We start from the raw sequence: 20,594 nt of genomic DNA on the forward strand, positions 1-20,594 counted from the left end.
CATGGATTGGAAGAATTAACATTATTAAAACATCCATTCTACCCAAAGCAATCTATAGATTTAACACAATTCCTATTAAAATACCAATGATATATTTCAGAGATTTAGAACAAATATTTCAAAAATCTATATGGAACCAAAAACAACTCCAAGTAGTCTCAACAATCTTGAGAAAGAAGAACAAAGTAGGAGGAATCACAGTACCTGACATCAAACTGTACTATAAGACCATTGTAATCAAAACAGTCGGGTACTGTCATGAGAACAGACATATAGAGCAATGTAACAGAATAGAAAGTCCACAAATAAACCCAGGTCTCTATGGTCAATATCTGACAATGGGGGCAGGAGCATAAAATGGAGTAAAAAAAGCCTCTTCAATAAATGGTGCTGGAAGAACTGCAATGGCACATGCAAAAAAATGAAACTAGACCACCAACTTACACCATACACCAGAATAAACTCAAAATGGATAAAAGACTTAAACTTAGTAATCTTTTATTTAAGTCAAACCTCCTCAAATGAACCAAGTAATTACTAATTGATTAGATCATTTACCTCTATAAACCACTTCTGTCTTTAAACATGTAATAGCTTATAATAAAAGAGGATCTTTTAATTGGCAATTAATGAGCAGTTAACTGTTTTTTTTACATTAATATTATAAAATGCATAAATTTTCTTTCTTTATTTGAGGAATTTAGCTTGCAAATGAAATAGCTATTTACATATTTTCTTTAAAAACAATTTCTTAATACATAGCAGTTAATAATTGATAAAATACACAAAAGAGAAAGCTGATCATTGTTTTCCTGATTTTGGGATACATCTGGTTTACCTAAAAACTTAGGCAACTGTAATATCATTAATGATGATACAAGACTACTAGGAAAAATATGTTTTTTTTTTTTCAAATTTTATTCATGGGAGCATTTCCAATTCTGATTATTCTAGAATCTCCTCTTATGAATTATTTTATTTAAAGGAAAAAATCTATCAATTGCTCTGTGTTTAATTTCTTCTATATCTGATTTACCTTAACTTGATTATTATTAAATAAACATTAAATCAACAACCACAATAGGTAATCACCAGTGAAGTATTAGAAAAGAATATCAAATAGAACTGTTAGACATATATAAACCTGTCTAAAGTCACGTCTTTATCCAAGGGGCTAAGTGTTATTATCAACAGCCTATAACCCCAACAAGATAGAGAAAATCAATGAAATGATTGCACTCTAAGCACACATTCTTACTAAAATGTATATTCCACAAGGGCAGGGGTTTCTGTTTGTTGTTGCTAATGTATCCCCAGTGCCAAAACAGTGCATCAATAAAAATATAGTGCTAAACATCTTATAAGACTGTCCATTTTACTTTGTGGCTCAGTGCAGAGAGAGAGAGAGAGAGAGAGAGAGAGAGAGAATACCGCACGTAGGTACAGGTATCCGTCGCTACACTTAATGAGTTTACAGAATTTATAATGTTTTGATTATTTTATTCCTCCCACCTCATCCTCTCCAAGAAAAACTCAGAATTTAGTCTCTCCTTTCTCTGGTAAACTCATGTTAATTAGTAGACAGGGTGCTGATACAATGGAATTCACTTTCTTTTAGTCTCTAATTCTGGCACTTGGTCTGTTTCAAACATTTGGAATAAAAGCAATTTAAAAAAATTGTTGTTATTCTTGCATCTTTAGAATGTGGGTTTCTAGAAAACTAATGTATTTAGAAAAGCTTTATATGGCACCCATTGAAGACTATTAAAATCAAAACAAATGGGAACAATCAATTTTGGACCAAGGAGAATACAAAATTCTGAAAGAATTAACAGCAGAATAGCTACTATGGCAATAAATGTCATTTGGGATGTAATAGCATTTAATAGCATTTCAACAGCCAGCATTCTGATGGCTTTTCATAAAATGTAAACTCCATGAGGTAGGTAGTTTTTTTTTTTCCTTTGTTCTTCAATGATGTAATGCCAATATCTAAAACCAATGCCTGATACATATTAGACAATCAATATGTAGACCTAGATTGAATTAATATACTTCCAAGTTGTACAAATTCAACATTTAAAAACCTGTTTTTCAATACTTATAGCGATAAGATTGAACAATAAGCTCCCTGAAGTAGAGTCTAGGTGAGAGCAGTTAGCTGCATATGGTACAAATATGTTAGTCCAAGACGGCTTTTAAGTAGTATATTTTGAGTCTTTGTCCTCAAATAAACTAACAGTGCATTTTTCCTATAGAAAGTAATGAAGTAAACCCATCATTCACCATCACAGCCACTTGACTACTAACTCAAAACTTTAAGACTTCCAAGTACAATAGATGTTTTTCAGGCAACTGCTCAAATTTGCTTTATTTTATTTTCATGAATGCCAAGCTTAAACAAACAAGGCCTTTCAAATACTTCATTAATTTACTTCTTCATTTAACGTAAAAAGTGAAAATCCTATGTAATTAGCAATTCCCTTAGCTTGAACTAGACCAAAATTACTGAATCAAGACCATCAACAAGCAGTGAACAAACCAACACAAAACAATTTATAACAGTCCACAAATCTCAAGTCCACAGCATATACACATTTTATAGTTAAACTGAATGCATTATATTAAGCAAGTCTCAAAGGAAGCCATAATGCCCAAGATCAGAAACAACCACATTTTAGAAAAATCACATAGGAAGGAAAGCCCACTTTCATAATCATAGGTCCAAAATGAAGGAATGAAATCTTCACCCTTACCTGGCTAATGGGTTCTTTCGTGGGGGGCTTTCCTCTCCTGGCTGTGCTAGTGGCCAGGGTCGTGGTAGTCTCCATGATTGATGTGGACATCTCTGACTGCATGGCAGTGGCTGTCGACTCAGTTGTCATAGAGGAAGGCACTTCACCAACCAGTCTCACATTCCCCACTATGGCGATGTTGGCATCATTTTCGGCTGCCATATTCAGAACTTTCAAGCCATTGTAGTAAAGCCCAGAGAGCTGGCCCTGGAAGGGCTGGCCCTGCTCTTTCCCGCCAATTATTATGGTTGCTTGGCTATTGAAGATTGTGAGCTGACGCCCTGTAAAAATAATATTACATACATGCAAAAATGTTGATTGTGAACTCTACATTCTACAAAGGATGATAAAACAGATCTTTCATGGGGTGGATAATGAGAGCAATAAACTATAAGAGAGGTATTTGACTCATAATTCATTGCTGATAAATGAGGTGTCCATGAAATGCATAATCATTGGCAAATACTTATAAATTTTCAACTTATTGTAAATGTAGTGCTTTTGCTAAAAGACCAATCAAAGATATGTACTTTAAATCAATTTTTAGTGGATCCCTTTCCCTTTTACCTCAGGATCTTATTTGTTGGTCTCTAAAGTCTAAATTGTTAAATTAAAAAAATATGACATAGCTAACATTTCCAGTATTTGTCCTAAAATTACCACTGATAGAAACTATAGCAACTGATATCTAATTTTAAATTTTTGGTAAAAATATCATAATTCACTTAAGGGCCACAGGTATCTATATGCTATTCATTGGCAATGTTTATTTTTTGAAGGCAATAGTCCATTGTTATTTGAATTATTCTATTTTTCCGGCAATCACACTGAAAAGAAATGCATGGTTTACACTGAGTATGTCAAAGACTAAAAAAGGTCCAAAAATATTTTTCTGATTGGCTTTCAGCAAGTCTATTAAAACAAAACAGAATGAAAAAAAAAAAAAAAAAAAAAGCTTTAGATGTAAAACAACGGCTTCAGGAATGATACACAAACCGATGGAGAAATTATGGCTCATTTCCATCAAACAGCAATACTCAGCAACAGTCCCAATATCATCACATTGAGTATCCAGTTTTAGCAGATTGGTCTCTGCTCATAAAAAGCATGCACACAACTTTAAGTTCAGTTTTAATTAGGGCTTGTTCCCAAATGCTCTTAGAAGGTTGCAAACGTTAAAGGGACTTCATTTTGACCGGCAATCCATATTGCCCACTATTTAAGATGCCTAGAGTTTAAACCAAGAGTTTTTTTTTTTTTTTTTTCAGGACCATGATAAAGATCTCAGAACTACATATATTTTAGTTAATAATTTAGAGGCTGGAACATGTAATATAATCTATGAATGATTTATCATTTTGGGTTAATGCTTGCTGTGAGTACCTTCATAGATTGAGTTAGTGGCTTATATTTAACAGTCCCTTTAACCTTAAATTAACAGGGTAAGATTATTAAACAGCTGGCACGTCTAGAAATGTATAGAAATTATTATACAAGGTATGCAAATATTACTATCTACATTTTACTGTTTTAAATTTGTTTTTAATTTAGTTTTACGGAAAATTTATATTTTATGTTTATTAGTGTTACAATGAAGTACTACTTGGTTATGTTCAAATTATTTTTTTATTTGAAGTTTTAATCAATGTTTTTTACCTTTGTCGAGTAGCCATTCATCAACTACTCGACCAAGTCGATATGGAATTCGCTGTCTAGCAATCGCCAGGCGCTCGTTATCATTGTTTCCTTTAAAGTTTAAAGAGACATTTCATTGGTTAAAATCTGTAAGGTCAAAGGTTAAAAGTTAATACTTAAAGCTTGAGCTATACAGTTGCCACATGATTTTTTGAAATTTGGAATTTTAAAAAGTTCTACCTATAACATTTCATGTTTCAGACTTGTCATTCATTCATTTATTTTATTTTAGCAAACAAAATTATTCCTATGTTAATTGAAAATTAGAAGTCTGCATTTGAGCTAGGTTATTAAACTTATGTTATAGACAGACCCAAACAACCAATTTAAACAGCATATAATAGCTTTACAAAAAAATGACCATTGATCTCAGGGTTTTGTCTTTTTGATGTTTCTTATTAACTAGTTAAACATGTTCAGGTGAAACAGGTTTAAGTTTTCAAAATACATTCAACCTCTTAATCCATATTAGTAATTTATGAACACCAAACTTAATACCGTCTTTGGCACACTGAAGCATCTAAAATAGGCCTAGTATACTTTATGTCCTATTCAGAAAATAGGAATTCATAGTCGTCTCATTTAAGGAAACCAAAGAGTTTGAATAGTTCTTGTATATGCCATACAAATTAGTTTATCAATCACTTACTTGGACATCCCAAGAGAATATATCTCGCATCATCCAAATGTGTTACTCTAGGAAAAGGCTTTGACAAAAGTGACTTTGAGTGTCCTTCAGTTTAATTAAAAGCTTAACATGTTGAAATGTATAACAATTGAACAAATTATATGTATGTTTTCATATACTCAAACATCTGCTTTTATATTAAGCTGTTCTAAATAAGGCATATAGCTTAAGGAACAAATACAAGCCACAAACAGTGGTCCTTTTGCACAGATCTAAACTAAGCTTAAGCCTTGCTTCTTTGAAAAAATTTTCTGATAGAAACACAGTTTAAATTGACCATGAATAATTCTTGCAAATAGATAAGTGTATTCTTGATCTATAAGGCACTTAGAAAGAATCTAGGCTGCCACCTCAGTACTTAATCATGTATATTGCAAAGTTTTTTTATTCCATGAAAATTAACTAACATGGAATTTTAAGTTAAGACATTTTGGCAATAGCTCAGATGAGGACTCAGAGGTGAAAAAACAAGTGGTAGTAATCCCCACAGGAAAAACTGGAGTAAAATAGATATAAATTTTTCTCATATTTGGAATAATTTGCAAGTGCTTTCTTACACTAGTCTCATTAGACACTATACTTATCACATTAAACCCACCATTATATTGGTCACACACTTTTAGAGAAATAGAAAAGAGCTGTCATTTAGACCTCATGAATCTTTCCTTTGACTGTATATATAACTGAAAATATTTCATATATTAGTATTTAATTTAAAGTCTAAATATCAAATAGAACCAAATATAAAATTTAATAAAAACATTTATATTTTTCTGTATTCTGTGATTATTAAAATGTTATAAAATAATATTTTATCTTGTGGAAAGATATTTTAGTATATTGATAATTAAAAAAAACAAGAATACAAATAACTTTAATTCCAAGCTTATCTTCATTTTTTAAAAGTATGCAGAATTTGTGCTCTTTTTTTGTGTGCCTACATACACATATATTTGGAAAGTATACTAAAATTTAATATAGGCTATCTTAAGGCAAAATGATTATTGATAAATATGTGTTTTTGGCTTATATGTGTTTGATGTAATGAACAGGTTTAAGTGCACAATTTGAAAAGCAAACATGAAATATTTTTCAATAATGCATACCATTTGCTGTATATACTTTTTGTTGGTCAAAACTCATTTCAATTTACACATAGTTATAACTCACTGGATGACTTTATAATTAGGTGGCTCCTCATTTTTTTTCATTCTAGAGTGTTACCATCATCATCATCATTCCCTCTAGACATCACAGAATCATCTCTTGCCCTATTACTGTTTCAGTATATTGACAGAGTTCTCTGCATCCTCTTGGCAATAAATTCCACCCATGTTCTACACATCAGCCAGTATCTAACCCTTTTCATGGCCTTCAAGGTAAAATCTCAAATCTCTAAGGAGGTTTAGTAGGATCTAGTACCCTCCAACCTCCCTTTCCCATCTCATAGCTGACAGTGCCTTGCTCTCTTCTATCTTTGTGAGATTTCTTTCAATTCTGCTAAAGCTCTACCCTTTTCTCTGAGCTTTTATATTTGTAGCCAAATGTAGAAGACACACACACACACACACACACACACACACACATTCATGTGTTTTATGTCCTTTTTTGCAAAGTTATTAAAAAATAATATATTAAGCCTACAATTTTCTTCACCTGTCTAATTTAGACTTTTTACTTCTGTTATTAATAATAACTATGGTTACATATTTTGTGGAATGGGGCAGTTATTATTAAGCAAATAATGAATTAACTGCAGAGATGATGTTCAAATCAGTGACAATCATTAAAAAATAAAATTATAATTTAAATATATATTTTAAAAAACTACAAAGGGAAGCTTAGCTACATAAGGTCTATATTATCTGTGAATGATCATTCAGACACAGAGTGTAATGTTTTATATTTTGATTGAATCCCATATAGTTTAATTTTCCACCTAACTAATAATATTTGGTCACACTATGGAATATTAATTTAGTATGAATTAGTAGACTAAAAGGAAACAAAAGTAATTTCAAAGAATCAAGGTAAGCAGAAAGGAGTAACAAAACTCAGATCCTTGACTTGGAGTTAAATTCCATGGTAAGACTCAGGGAACAAAGGGAAATAAAGTTATAATCATGTTTTTATGACTATAGGTTAGGAGAGACAAGCTATATGAACATGGCTAATATATAGTTTTCTCTTCTCATTTTCATAGATCTTCATGTCTTGTATGTAATTTCTACTCAGAGATAATAGTGCTAATTTTTGATATGACATAGTAATATCCCTGGAAAAAAATAAGAAAAAACAATGATATGAACCCAACATTTTTCCAGAATAATATGAAAGTAGAAACAAGGATACTCGCCTCTTGAAGGATTCTTATTTTCTGAGTTTTTAATATTGGGAAATGAAACACAAAAGGAGTCTGAAAAACTCTTGCCTACTTCCACAGAAAATCAGAAGTCAGTTTTTACACTTTTTCCTTTTAAATGAGAATATGGCATTTGGATATGCCTAGGCCCATAAATAAAAGTAAAAGTTTAACATAGTTCTATAAAACTACTGATTTTAAAAGAATCATTACCATGATTTTAAACTAAATGCCTTATGTGTGATTGTTAGGCACACTATATAATACAGTGATATCTAACTTAGCTGACAATGTTTCAAATAAGTGAATTTTGAAGACCAGTGACAATCTTCAAGGAACAAATTTGTGAAAAAATAAAGCAGTTCTAATGAAAATATGTATCTTGTATACTTTATTATTTGCTATATCATTAAGATGTATATGTGACATATATACATCTATTTTGCTTCTCCAGTTTCATCTTGAACAACTTATTTCTAACTCTTTAAATTCTAATGACTCTGGACTTCTTTTAATTCATTTAACCAAGCCAATCATCCTTAAAGATGCCAATCTCCTTGCCTACTGCATCTCTGGGTACTCTTCAATGCTTCTGTACACTGACATGCACAAGCACACACAGGTGTCTGAGTCTGTCCAACTCATTTCTCCTTTAGACATTAGTTTATATGTTTGTCAAGAAAGCATTCCTTGTGCTTGCAACCCCCCTATCAAATTAGCCTAGAGCCTTCCATTATGCATTATTACAACACTTAGTAGCAGTATCTATAATCATGATGAAATGATTTCATGCAATTGATTCTAGATTCTAGGTTCCTTTGCAACCAGAGGACACATTATCTATTTTCATATATGAGGTCTGTCTGGGAAAAGTACAGGCACTTTTAATATAATGAGAATGATTTGTGTGACATTGATGTAACTTGGCAGTCAAGGAGAGTGGACTGGAATGTTCATGCATGAACAATGATGACTTCACTGTTCTAGTAAATGGGGGCGGTAGACACCCTTGATTTCTTTTTCTTTTTTAGATTTTACTTATTTATTTTTAGAGAGAGAGGAAAGGAGGGAGAAAGAGAAAGAGAGAAACATCAATGTTTGGTTGCCTCTCATGCACCCCCAACTGGGAGCCTGGCTCATAACCCAAGTATGTGCCTGACTAGGAATCGAACCAGTGACCCTTTGGTTCACAGGCCAGCACTCAATCCACTGAGCCACACTAGCCAGGGCTATAGACATCCTTGAGCGAGCATGTGTATTGTGTGGGATTCAAAATGACTGAGCGATCAGAGCGACAAATCTTTATCAAATTTTGCATGAAGCTTGCATATTCCTCCGTGGAAACTATTTGGATAATCCAGAAGTCTTTTGGAAACAATGCAATGAGTGCAGCACAAATACAAGGGTGGCACAATGCTTCAAAGATGGTCGAGAATCTGTTGAAAGTAACCCACTTTCTGGAAGGTCTGCAATAAACAGAATGCCTAAGAATGTTGAACATGTATGGGCTGCAATCAACAAAAACTGGTGACTGACAGTGCGAGAACTAGAAACTGATCTGGGGTTTCTAAACTACTGCGTCTGACATTTTGATGGAGGATCTTAGCATGAAACATGTTGTGGCAAAATTTGTTCCACGGATTCTGCTACCAGAGCAGAAGGAACATCGCTACCAATAAACCAAATTTCCACAAGAAGGTCATAACTGGAGCTGAATCGTGGGTCTATGGCTATAATCCCGAAACGAAAGCCACGTTGTCCCAATGGAAGTTCCCCGGTTCTCCATGCCCAAAGAATGTGCACCAAAGCTGCAGCAAGACCAAGACCATGTTAACTGTGTTTTTTTGTTTAAGAAGGTGTTGTGCATGATTATGCCCATTCGGGTGAAACAAACAGCAGAAGTACCTCAATGTTATTCATCTGTTGAGAAATGCAATGTGACAAAACCAGCCTTACCTATGTGCAACTGGAAATTGACAGCTTCATTATAACATGCCTGCTCATGCATCATGTTTTGTGCAGAGTGTTTTGGCAAAACATCAAATTACCCAGGTGACTCAGTCACCCTATAGCCCAGATTTGGTGCCCTGAGACATCTTTTTTTTCCCAAAACTAAAATCACCTTTGCAAAGGAAGAGATATCAGATCATTGAGAGATTCAGGAAAACACTATGGTGCAGCTGATAGCATTTCTAACAAAGGATTTTGCAGAGTGATTTGAACAGTGGAAGGGATTCTGGGAAAAGAGTGTGAGGTCCCAAGGTGCCTACTTTGAAGGGGACTGAGGAGTCATTGTTCTATGTATAATGTTTCTTGAATATTCTATCTTCTTTAAGAAATGTTTCTATTTTTCATAATACATGGTTGGGTACTTTGTGGACAGACCTTGTATATGTATTCACTGATGGATATGTATGTGAAAATATAAGACCAACAGAAAATATAAAAATAATATATTTAGTGGCTTTTATGCATCATGCTACTTGTTTATAAATGCTATTTTATTTAGTCTTCATATTAATCCCAGATTTAAGTATATTTTATTTTGTAAACAGAAAAATTGAGGCTCAAAGTGATAATATAACTAGTACTGTGTCATGTATAACAGAGGAACCGTTTGAAACCAAAAGTATTTTACTCCAAAGCTATTCCATGGAATAGTTATTAAAGCAATGTCTCAAACAGCCTGAGTCATAAAGACCTAATATCTTCCTTTTAATCCTCATGCCACTCCCCTGTATAATGGAGAATGTCATGGTCTTATCTATAAATGTTCTTCCTTATAAAGGTGGGGGTGAGATTTCCATTTTGGGTACACAAAATTAATAACCTTCCCCCAAAACCCTGAGTATTTTTTCAGGAGGATATTTTTATCATCCCTATTTTACAGATCAAGATAGTGAGGCAGAGGTAAGTAAAGTGATCAAAGATCTACTCTAGTTGAGGTCCCAATGAGCAACAGTATTTCATTTTCTTCCTTTTATAGTGACCCCTGCTATGCATAACCATTTGAGACAGAAAATGTTCCAGACACTCCTTGCCTTTACCTCTAACCTAGAAGACAAGCCCCAAGCATAATAATATATCAAGTTCATGACTGTTTTGAGGCTGTCTTCTTCAGAGACAAGTTGGAAAAGGAGAGAGGGTTCTAGTCATGAGTCAAAAGACCCCTGTACTCTATTAGCTTGTGAGAAGAGAGATGGAATCCTACAACATGTTAAAGTGAATTTTCCTTGAACTTTACATTTTCTTTTTTCCTCCTTGTCCATCTCTTGTCTCTGCTTTTTCCTTTACACACATCCAGGAGTCCAGTCCTTTTATGCCACTCATCAATCACCCAAGGCATTCATCCATCCACATCTACTCTTCATTGATATATTTTCTGTCCCTCAAATATTTCACCTTCCTTCTCTAGTGCCAGTAGTTAAATTCCTTAGTCCTTTAGTAAATCTTAGCTTGACATTGGGAAAGCAATCTGACTCAATGAAGTCAATACAAGCACTGAATGAGTACCTTGAAAGCACCGAATTAGGCATACATCAGCATGTCACATAGATATTATTGTTGAAGAGCTCACACTTTGTGGAGTCGAGGTGCAAAATTAGGAAAGTTAAATGGAAGTTTAACATAATAGACAATTTGGATAAGTATACAATTAACCACCATTTAAACTATAGTTGCCACAGAAGTTCAGAAAGAACAGTGGATTATAAAAGACAAGACAGTATAAGAGAACATAAAGGATTTTATAAAATCATAAACAATCTAAATTTTGTTGAAATAATAAGTAGATAAAAATGTGTTTTAATATGAATATTAAATCCAAAAGAGAGATGATTGCTTATTTTCTTTAACTACATAACGCTATATATCTCTACATTTATTTTTTTAAATAAATGTATTTTCTAATAAATTGTTTTTAGTCTCAAAATAATTGCAAGTATGGATAAAAATGGTTAAAATATTTATGCCATGCAAAGTGAAACATGCAACAATGTTAAGAATACTAAATAAAATATGATGCAAGTTGGCAAGAATCTGAGGACAATATGCAAAAATAAAAATATTTGTATAGGATGGAGGGATTATGAGAATCTTTTTCAAATTTTAATCCATTATTAATGCTATATTTATAGATATTTCAATTTTACTCACATCATTTCCTTTTTAAAAGAAGTAGCTTTCTCTATAAATTAAATGTAGTATCTTAATGAAATGCTATAGCAAGAGAGGGTGGCACAGACCAAGTGAGTGCGCTGTCGGTCAGCTGGTTTAGCTCACACAGTCAGAGCGAGCACAGACTGCTCATGTCGGGCAATGCCCCCCCCTTGTGACTAATGCTTCAGATGACACCCTGGCTCCTTATGTGAAACAGCAGGCCTTTGTATTCAGTTAAACTGTATCTTCCTGTGAGACTGCTGTGATGTTGGGCATAAAAGGCCGTAGACCATCTACTGCAGAGTTCAACGGTGCTTTGGAGAAGAAATTAGAGGCTTAGTGCATTTCTGACTGGCTTAAGAAATTTCTTCCTTTAAGTCCCTGAGTTATGTGGGACTACAAGAAGTTATCTAGCATTCCTTCATACAAAGGCATACAAAGACTTGCGGAAGCTCTTGTTCCTTTTAGCTACTTACATTCAAAAGCTTTGTTTTGGTTATCGTGCCATCAGATTAATTAGAAATAAACATAACCTTGTGAATGTTGGCTCTCCTTGCCTAAGTGAAATAAACAGTGGTGTGCACTTTCTTTTCTAAGCCTTTCTATGCTGTGGGGTTGCTCATGCAAAGAGCCTGGAATATGATATCAAATATCAGCAGCTAGAAATGAAAAGCAACAGGGACAAGTAGATAACAAAACACATAAGTACTCTGAAAATTAAAGGTCACACCTGTTAGCACGCATACTAAAGAGTTCTTTTGTGCTAGCGATGTAGCATTTAAGACAGAAGAATGGTATAACGGCTTCCAAACCAACCAGGCCACTGATAGACATCACTCAATGATGAGAATAAGAAAAATGAAATGTAAGAACTGCCTCACATTACCTTACAAATGGCATTATGCCATTTTCCCAGATGTGAGAATCTTAAGCACTCCCTAAATCATAATGTCATAACATTTAAGCTTATCTACTCTAATAAGAACTTACATACATAGTCCCTAAGACTTCTTTTCCCAGTTCATAATTTATAAAAATCAGAATTATGTTGTACAGATGGATTTTCTACCTTCTCACACCAACCTTGACTTTAAATCTTTTCTCTGAATATTTAGACTGGTCTATGGAAGAGGAAACAAATAAATGTCAAAGAAAAATAATTCTGATTTACTATTGCATTCTAATATCATTTTCAGTGAACTTCAATCTATCTCTTCCACTTACAATGTGAATGCAGGAAGATTTTTTTTTTTTCAATTAGAAAGATGGAGCTTGTCAACTGTGCACACATTATATAAGACAAGTGCTCTGGAAGGGTGAAACATGCTGGGATACAGTTGTTTAATTACCGGCAGTCCTCTTCAATCTTATAATATGTAAAACTTCTTCAATCAAATATCCAATTTTTTTTTTAATAGAGAACTTAAACACTGTGGATCTGAACTCAAAATCCTAAATTAACTTTCCTAAATAAAAATGTATTTTGTCAACAATTATTTCTTAGAAGCAAGGACCCATGTTATTGTGAAAGGAGAACTCTTGATTGTTAAAAAAAACTGGGCTTTAATTCCCAGGTTCAAATCCTGGTTTCAGTATTGACTAGCTGTGTAACATTGAGATTGGAGCATAATGTACTTGAATCTCAGTTGTCTCATCTTTAAAATACATATTTATAAGAATAAATGATATATGTAAATCTCTTAACACAGTGCCTGACACATAGTAAGCATTTGGTAAATATTAGTCATTATATTGTGGTTATGTTATTTGTTATCTAGCATAGTCTGCATAATATGACATATCTAGGAATATGTAGATCACAGACATTGTTTCTCTCCCACCTGGGCATAGGGAAAGATTTGAAGTAGTTATGAAGAAGAGTGGAAAATAAATCTAGTTTTCTTTCCCAGGGCAAATAAAGGCCAGGAAACTAGACTTATTGTAAGTGATGTCCCAAACCCCATAGGTGCTTTATCAAAATCACTGCATTTTCCTCCCAAGCAATGTCAGATTCATTCTCAGAGGTTATGCATGGCTACCAGTAAGCCAATGGGAACAACTGAAAGGAGGTCATTCACTTGAGAAGGCCACACAAAAAGAAACAAGCCAAAGGCACCTGCCCTGAGGGCAGATGGAATTCAGGGACCACCATCTGTCTGTGCAGCAGCATAATGACAAAGCTGCTCCTGGAATAAAAAAAAATTAGATATCACTGAGGTCTCAAAATGACATTTTAATCCACATATTAATGCTTCAAAGAGTTGCACTTTAAACAGAATGTCTTAAATTCCTCTTTTACTCCTTTAGTGCATAAACCAAACAGAAGCGAATACTGCATGGCATAAAACAGGCAGTCCAATTATCTGTTAAATGAGGTTGGTGAACTGCATGGACTCCATGAATTCTAAGGTGGCCTCCATTACTAATGGCCCATAGTCCCAAGTTTAAGGTAGGGTTGTCAAGAAGGAATGCATTAGGCCATCTTGTTAATAAATGCTGTCTGTGGGTTTTTAGGAGGGAATTATTTTTAGATGCATTAAAAACAAAAAATCATCAGTGAAATCTTTGACTTGGCATGTTTTTATCTCCTCTTTTTAAAAACTATCTCATAATGCTTTGACACATTTATGAACACTTTCAGTCATCATTTCTGAAGACCTTTATGATTAAGCCATTATATGTTTCTGATATGTTTAATGTTGCAAATTTGTCTTCTTTCTTCTTTCAGCCATACAGACACTCCTCTCACCACGCAGGTATTCCTCTAGTTTCTCTCCACCCACCTACTGAAGCACATCACTTCTCTGATAGTCTTTTCAAGAGGAGTATGACAGATAGTGGTTAGATATTTGGAGATTTCTATCTTTTAAAAAGTAGTTAAGAGGATGGGGGAGCACATTATGACGTTCAAGAGGTTTGTCCCCAAGTCATTTTAAATTCTTAGCACGAATAAGAAAGGACAATTTCAAGAATAAACCAAAGGATTTCCCCAATCAATAACTGCTCTTTGCAAACCCCTTTTGTCCATAATTGATCTAAATAAAATCTTCTCTTGGATCCCTCAAATACCTGTGTTCTGAGGAATTGCACTTGGGGAGCTATTTCTGGTTCAGGAGACATCTTCCTGATAGTTCCCATTCAATCAAGTCAGACAAGACTAGACTTAAAAACCTGTAGGTTGCCCAAGTGTAAATTCCTTGTCTGGTGGAGGTCATCAATTAAGATTAGACATCTAAAAAAATGAGGTATATACAGAGGAGAAATAATTCATTATATCTCTCAAAGTAAGACTATGAACTTCTCTAATGAAAACAGTATGCCCTTTTAAATTAAGCCACCTGTGATTTCTAGTGGATCAGAATAGAGAAAAGAGCAAAACTACATATATTGTTCTACCAAGTTCAAGCTGATGCTCCATTAGACAGGAAAATTGGAATCGATCCACTCACAAGTTTTTCTTTGTTGCTTTTATAACCTAGTACATCTCTAGTTAAGCTGTGTCATTTTCAAGTAGAGAGCTAAACTAATTGGGCCATACAACCTTGGCCTAATTAACACTTCATTTAATTATTTTTCCTGCAGTCTTTGAACTCCAACTGGCCAGTGTTGAGTTTAATGAACATAAACAGTTTGTTCACATCCTCCACACAAGAACCCTCTAAATACTTCAATACTGTTAAGGGCAGGCCTGACTGGTTGGCTCAGTGGGTTGGGTGTTGTCCTGCAAACCAAAAGGTCACCAGTTCACTCCCTGGTCAGGGCTCATGCCTGGTTTGCAGGCCAGGTCCCTGGTTGGGGGCGAGAAAGAGGCAACCAATTGATGTTTCTCTCACACATTGAAGTTTCCCTCCCTCTCTTTCTTCCTCCTTTTCCCTTTCTATAAAATTAAGTAAATAAATAAAATCTTTAAAAAAAAGACTGTTGAGGGCTGAGTTATATCCCCTCAAAATTCATATGGGGACGTTCTAATCCAAACATCAGGATATGACTTTATTTGGAGATAAGTCCTTTAAAGGGATGATTGTCAACATGACTCCCTTATGGGAGATCCTGATTCTCTCTAACTGGTGTTCTTACAGAAAGTAATGTAGACACACAAAATACACCAGGGGCCTACACACATACAGAAAGGATCAGGTGAAAACTCAGAGAGAAGGCAGCTATCTTCCAGCCAAGGACACTAACCCAGAAGAAATTAATCCTGCTGACACCTTGACTTGCTGACACATTGACCTTGGACTTCTAGCCTCCAGAACTATAAGAAAGTAATTTTTTCTTCTTTAAACCACCAAGGCCCTGGTATTTTGTTATGGCAGCCCTAGCAAAATTTAACTAGTCTTAAATCATATATTATTGGCTTATTCATGAATAAGCCTTTGATATTAAGAAGATATAGCAGTATTTTGCTACTAATTGCAAAAAAAAAAGAAAAATAGTCTAGGAAGGAGTACTTTTGGAATTGCATTTTAATAAATTACTATTTTAATGTCAAAATTGTACCTACTTTAATTATTAATTTGGGTTAAAGAATACATTTTGTCCTTTTCTAGATTTGCTGCAAATCATTTTCTGCACCATTCTGGTAGATTTCACAGTTATAAAATAAACTCTACTGGTTTACATTTTGCATTATTTAAATTATAAGACAATAATGAAATTGATTTCAGCATGAAATACATATATTTAAGCATAGTTCCATTGTGTCTATAGATAACTTTTGTAAGAGGAACTATTTAATCTTTAACATTATTAAATGAAATTTATTAAACTAAAAACACTTAGGTGAGACTACCATTTTCTTTACTTGGTGGGTCCCTATCACTTCATCGAAACAGATAACTGCAGCACTGTTACAAAATCAGTGTTACTGCTAGATTTCTAATTTAATTTTAGAAGTTACGATGTAAAAAAACTGCATAAATAAATCCCTATTTATGTTAATTATCAAATAAGGTAAGATTTTCTTATGAAATATGGTAATGTTTTCTTTAATTTGGTAACTACTGTGAGACCACAAGAAGTTCATTGTGCTCACTTCCAAAACTCTATAAACAAATTGTAAGACTTAAAGGATAAACTTATATTATTCAGGCAAATATCTATTTTAGGTACTGCCTGAGAAATTTTTAAAAACAAACAGTTCTGAAGAGGGGTGCCGGCAAGGCTCATGCTGGAATGCTTGGCATCTGGGAAAATGGGCATTTGGGTGCAGCAAAGATATGGGTGACCATGAGATCTCTGCAGCTGCTCAGAACCCCCTTCCTATGTACTCGGCTCTGGGCCTTTTGTGCCCCAGGTGCAGGGCCGAGGAGCCCAGGGCCGGCTCCTCCCATTCTGGCAGTGTGAGCCTGGATAAGAACACGGTGCACTACCATGAGCATATCATGGAACATCTAGAAGGTGTTATCAACAAACCAGAGGCAGAGATGTCCCCACAAGAACTGCAGCTCTATTATTTCAAAATGCATAATTATGATGGTAATAATTTGCTTGATGGTCTAGAACTCTCCACAACCATCACTCATGTCCATAAGGAGGGGGTGAATAAACAAGCACCTCCAATGAGTGAAGAGGAGTTGATTGACTTAATAGACAGTATTTTAAGAGACGATGACAAGAACAATGATGGATATATTGACTACGCTGAATTTGCAAAATCACTACAGTAGATATTTGACCATCTATTTACTATGCAAATGTGACCCGTTATAATGTGATTGAACACCTTCGATAATGCAGAATAACTCATTTCCAACTACTGTCGAAGTATTTTGGTAAAAACATGTAGCAGATGTTACACTGGCGTGAGAAAGAGAAGTCAAAAGAAATAAAAGGGAAGCAAAATGGGACATGCTATAGTCCCCAAGTACTGTTAAGTCTCCTTTGGGCAAGGGCTTGATTAAAGAATCTTTTAAAGAATATTGGATCATTGGAGCTGAATACTCAGGAACATGCCTATAGAACACTGCTAGTCTCTTGGTTTTAATTCATGCTACTTGAAAAGTAAGACGAGCTTTGCCAAGTGGACACACTTTTCAGTAACAGTGAAGGAATGGGATCAGTGCCAGATGTTTCCCCCTGTGAGTCCTGTCTTTGCAGGTAAACATGGTCAGTATTCTGTAGGGTTCCCCTGGCTTAAACAATCACTTGCCAGGCAGGTGAGTGCTGATTAAGCTATTTCAAAGCCACAGCATAACAGACGTCAGATTCTGAGTTCAGCTAGCCACAGAATGTATATCTTCTGGCACTCTGGATATGCCACACCACTGACCCAAGTGATTAACCATTTTCAGTTTTTCAGTATTTTATAAAACTACTGCCATATTCTCATACTTTTATTTCTTTTATGTCTTCTTCAACCTGGGAGAGACCTTGAATTTAAAAGCATTCTTTAATCAATAGCAAATGTTTTAGCTTTCTTAATATATATATTTAATGCTTGCTTTTAGGGTTTTGTTGTTGCAGTTTAGAAACGTAGGAATGTATGGGTTTATCCCTTCTGCTTGATGCAGTGGGGGTAAAACTACTAGCTGCCTTAACCTCTGTGAAAACTGAAAGATCGTTCACCAAGCGCAGTGATAAATCTGATACAAGTGCTGGTTAGAAGGAGTGCTGTTTAAATGACCTCTTCTAACCTAAATATGTGAATTCTTTTAGATCAGGAAAGATTAAAAAGAAGCCTAAAAACTCTTTTAACAGTATGAATCTCAACAGTAGTTAAAAATGAGAAGCAGCAGCAAACCGTAATTTGGTTCATTGGATGTGATGGACATATTGTGATAAAAAATCTTGGAATGGGGAAAAACTGTATAAAATTTGCTGTATGATGTATAGAGATTTATTTTCTTTATTAAAGTATTCTTATAAGAAAACATGTATTTGTAAAAATGGTTTCTTGTGTCAAGTATTTGTGCATTTAGAGCTGGATTATAAACTATTCTTGTAAAATCTAGTTATTTTGAAAGATTTATATAATGAATTCTGGATATATGACCAATAAAACTGATGAAAAAAATAAAAAATAAAAAAATAAAAACAAACAATAAAAAACAATTTCATGAGACCATAATTAGTTTTGGGGGGCTTCTTAAACAGTCATGTCCACAACATCAAAATAGCAACTTTTATCATTAATTTGGAATATTTCTCATCTGCTCAAAACTGGAAGAGTACCTTCTTCTGTACTCTTTCTCTGTGGTGCTTCTCACCGAGGAATGGGGCCAACTCCACGCCCAGCTTCCATGAGGGACAGCTCTGTGAAGCCGCCCTGCAGTCGGAGGAGCCCCGAGGGAGCCCAGGACCGCAGAGAGCCTGGCAAATACAGCAGTGCACCAGTGTGTGCTGCAACAGGAAGACTTGAGCTCTGGGAGTCTGATCATTCCAAGGTTCCTCACACTTCCTGAGAAATCAGACAGCACCTCTCTGCTTCCACCTATAGAGCCAGACTTTAGGATGTTTTGGATTGATTTTTACTTGGAAAAATTCTTGGTAGAAGGGAGTGAAAAAGTTTTTTCTTGGCCTTTGGCTTCTGTTCCATTGTGGTGTTTCTCAGGCCTGCACACCAGGGAGAGAGCAGCCTTCTCTTTCAACATCAGGGTCTTTCCATCTCCGCCTCCCATGCTGTAATCCAGGAAACCCCGGACTGCTGTATCGCTCCTACCTTAGCTCCAGATGTTCATTCTGCCCCCCTCTTACTTAATTTCTATACTTTAGCAATATTATTTTGAAATAATTTGTTTTCTCCAATAGACTTTAAACTCCATGTGAGCAGGGACTGGGGCTGTTTTTGATCATTACTGTTTCTTTAGCATAGGGCCAAGTACAAAGAACTATTTTTGAATGAGTTACTGAATAAGTTAATGTTTCAGGCAGTTATCTAGTCTACTGTTCTTTGTCCTTTGACTTACCATACTGAATCTCTTTCCCCTGGACTCTTTATCAGGCCTGCCTCACGGTCCCAGCCTCTTCTCCATGATCCAGACTTACTCACTCTACTTTCCATTCCCTTCCAATCTTGCTTTTTGCAGGTGAAAATAGGTAGACACAGTAGTGATTGCTTTTTCTCATCAATATATTAGGAAAACAAATAATTCCACAGTCATATTTACATATGGAGCCAATTTTCTTCTGAAATTTGATACGATTCTCTGCTGTTTGCAGGAATACATAACAATATAATTTTGATAGGAGAGCTGGGAATCAAAAAAAGCCATAGGACTACTAATCTTTCTTATTAAAGTAAGTCCTGGGGTATTCTGATTAGAAACATCACATATAAGCTCTTAGACATTAATGAGGGTAACTATATGTTTAATATTTCAGTCAAGAAATAGACACATATGAAGAAAAAGATATATAACTTAGTATTTAATGGAGTTAATGCTAAAAGAGGGCTATGTAATATATGGTTCCCACCCCCCCCCCTTTTTTTTTAACTTCAGTTTGCAGTGCGGTGTACTACAGAAGAGCTCTGACCTGGGAAAGCATGGATAGGGTCCCATGGCTATCACAATAACACGTACAATCACAAATAATGATTTGGCAAGCCTTAAAACAAAAAAAAAAGTCTAGATTGCTACACTTTAAAAATGTTAATGACTAAGAAATTGTATCTGATGACTGAGCTAAGGAGTAAAAACATAGCATGTTATCAAGAATAGACAGTTGTTTTCAAAAACTTTACGTTGTCACAATACTGTAGGTGAAAATCATAGTACATGTAGCACTAGATGACATATTTATTACCAAAAATTAAAAAAAAAAATCTCCTTTTAATTGCTCCAAGAGACAGAGTTTTCAGTTTGAAATTTGTGAAATATCAATTTTCTAAATATTTACACTATAAGACTACTAAGATTTATGAAAAGAGATTATCAGTCCTGTCTGATTTTATGGG

The 20,594-nt window shown here is 34.7% G+C and overlaps 1 protein-coding gene and 1 pseudogene across 8 annotated transcripts in view; one reads left to right on the forward strand and one right to left on the reverse strand.

Moving 5' to 3' along the window:
• NRXN1 (neurexin 1) overlaps nt 1–20,594 on the reverse strand; it is a 624,294-nt gene that overhangs the window by 135,140 nt on the left and 468,560 nt on the right. For 4 of the 8 annotated variants that reach the window (XM_090281273.1, XM_090281272.1, XM_090281277.1 and 1 more), the window contains 2 exons: nt 4,452–4,541; nt 2,757–3,076 (listed from right to left, as the gene is read on the reverse strand). In XM_090281273.1, the coding sequence (XP_090137399.1) occupies nt 2,757–3,076; nt 4,452–4,541 (410 nt within the window). The remainder of the gene's footprint in view (nt 1–2,756; nt 3,077–4,451; nt 4,542–20,594) is intronic. The other 4 variants (XM_090281275.1, XM_090281274.1, XM_090281279.1 and 1 more) reach the window with 1 other exon arrangement.
• On the forward strand, nt 16,873–17,367 carry LOC150005950 (multiple coagulation factor deficiency protein 2 homolog pseudogene; annotated as a pseudogene).

The sequence above is a fragment of the Furipterus horrens genome, unplaced genomic scaffold, assembly GCF_987537825.1.
Source record: "Furipterus horrens unplaced genomic scaffold, mFurHor1.1.pri manual_scaffold_6, whole genome shotgun sequence".
In the NCBI taxonomy this organism is placed as follows: Eukaryota; Metazoa; Chordata; class Mammalia; order Chiroptera; family Furipteridae; genus Furipterus; species Furipterus horrens.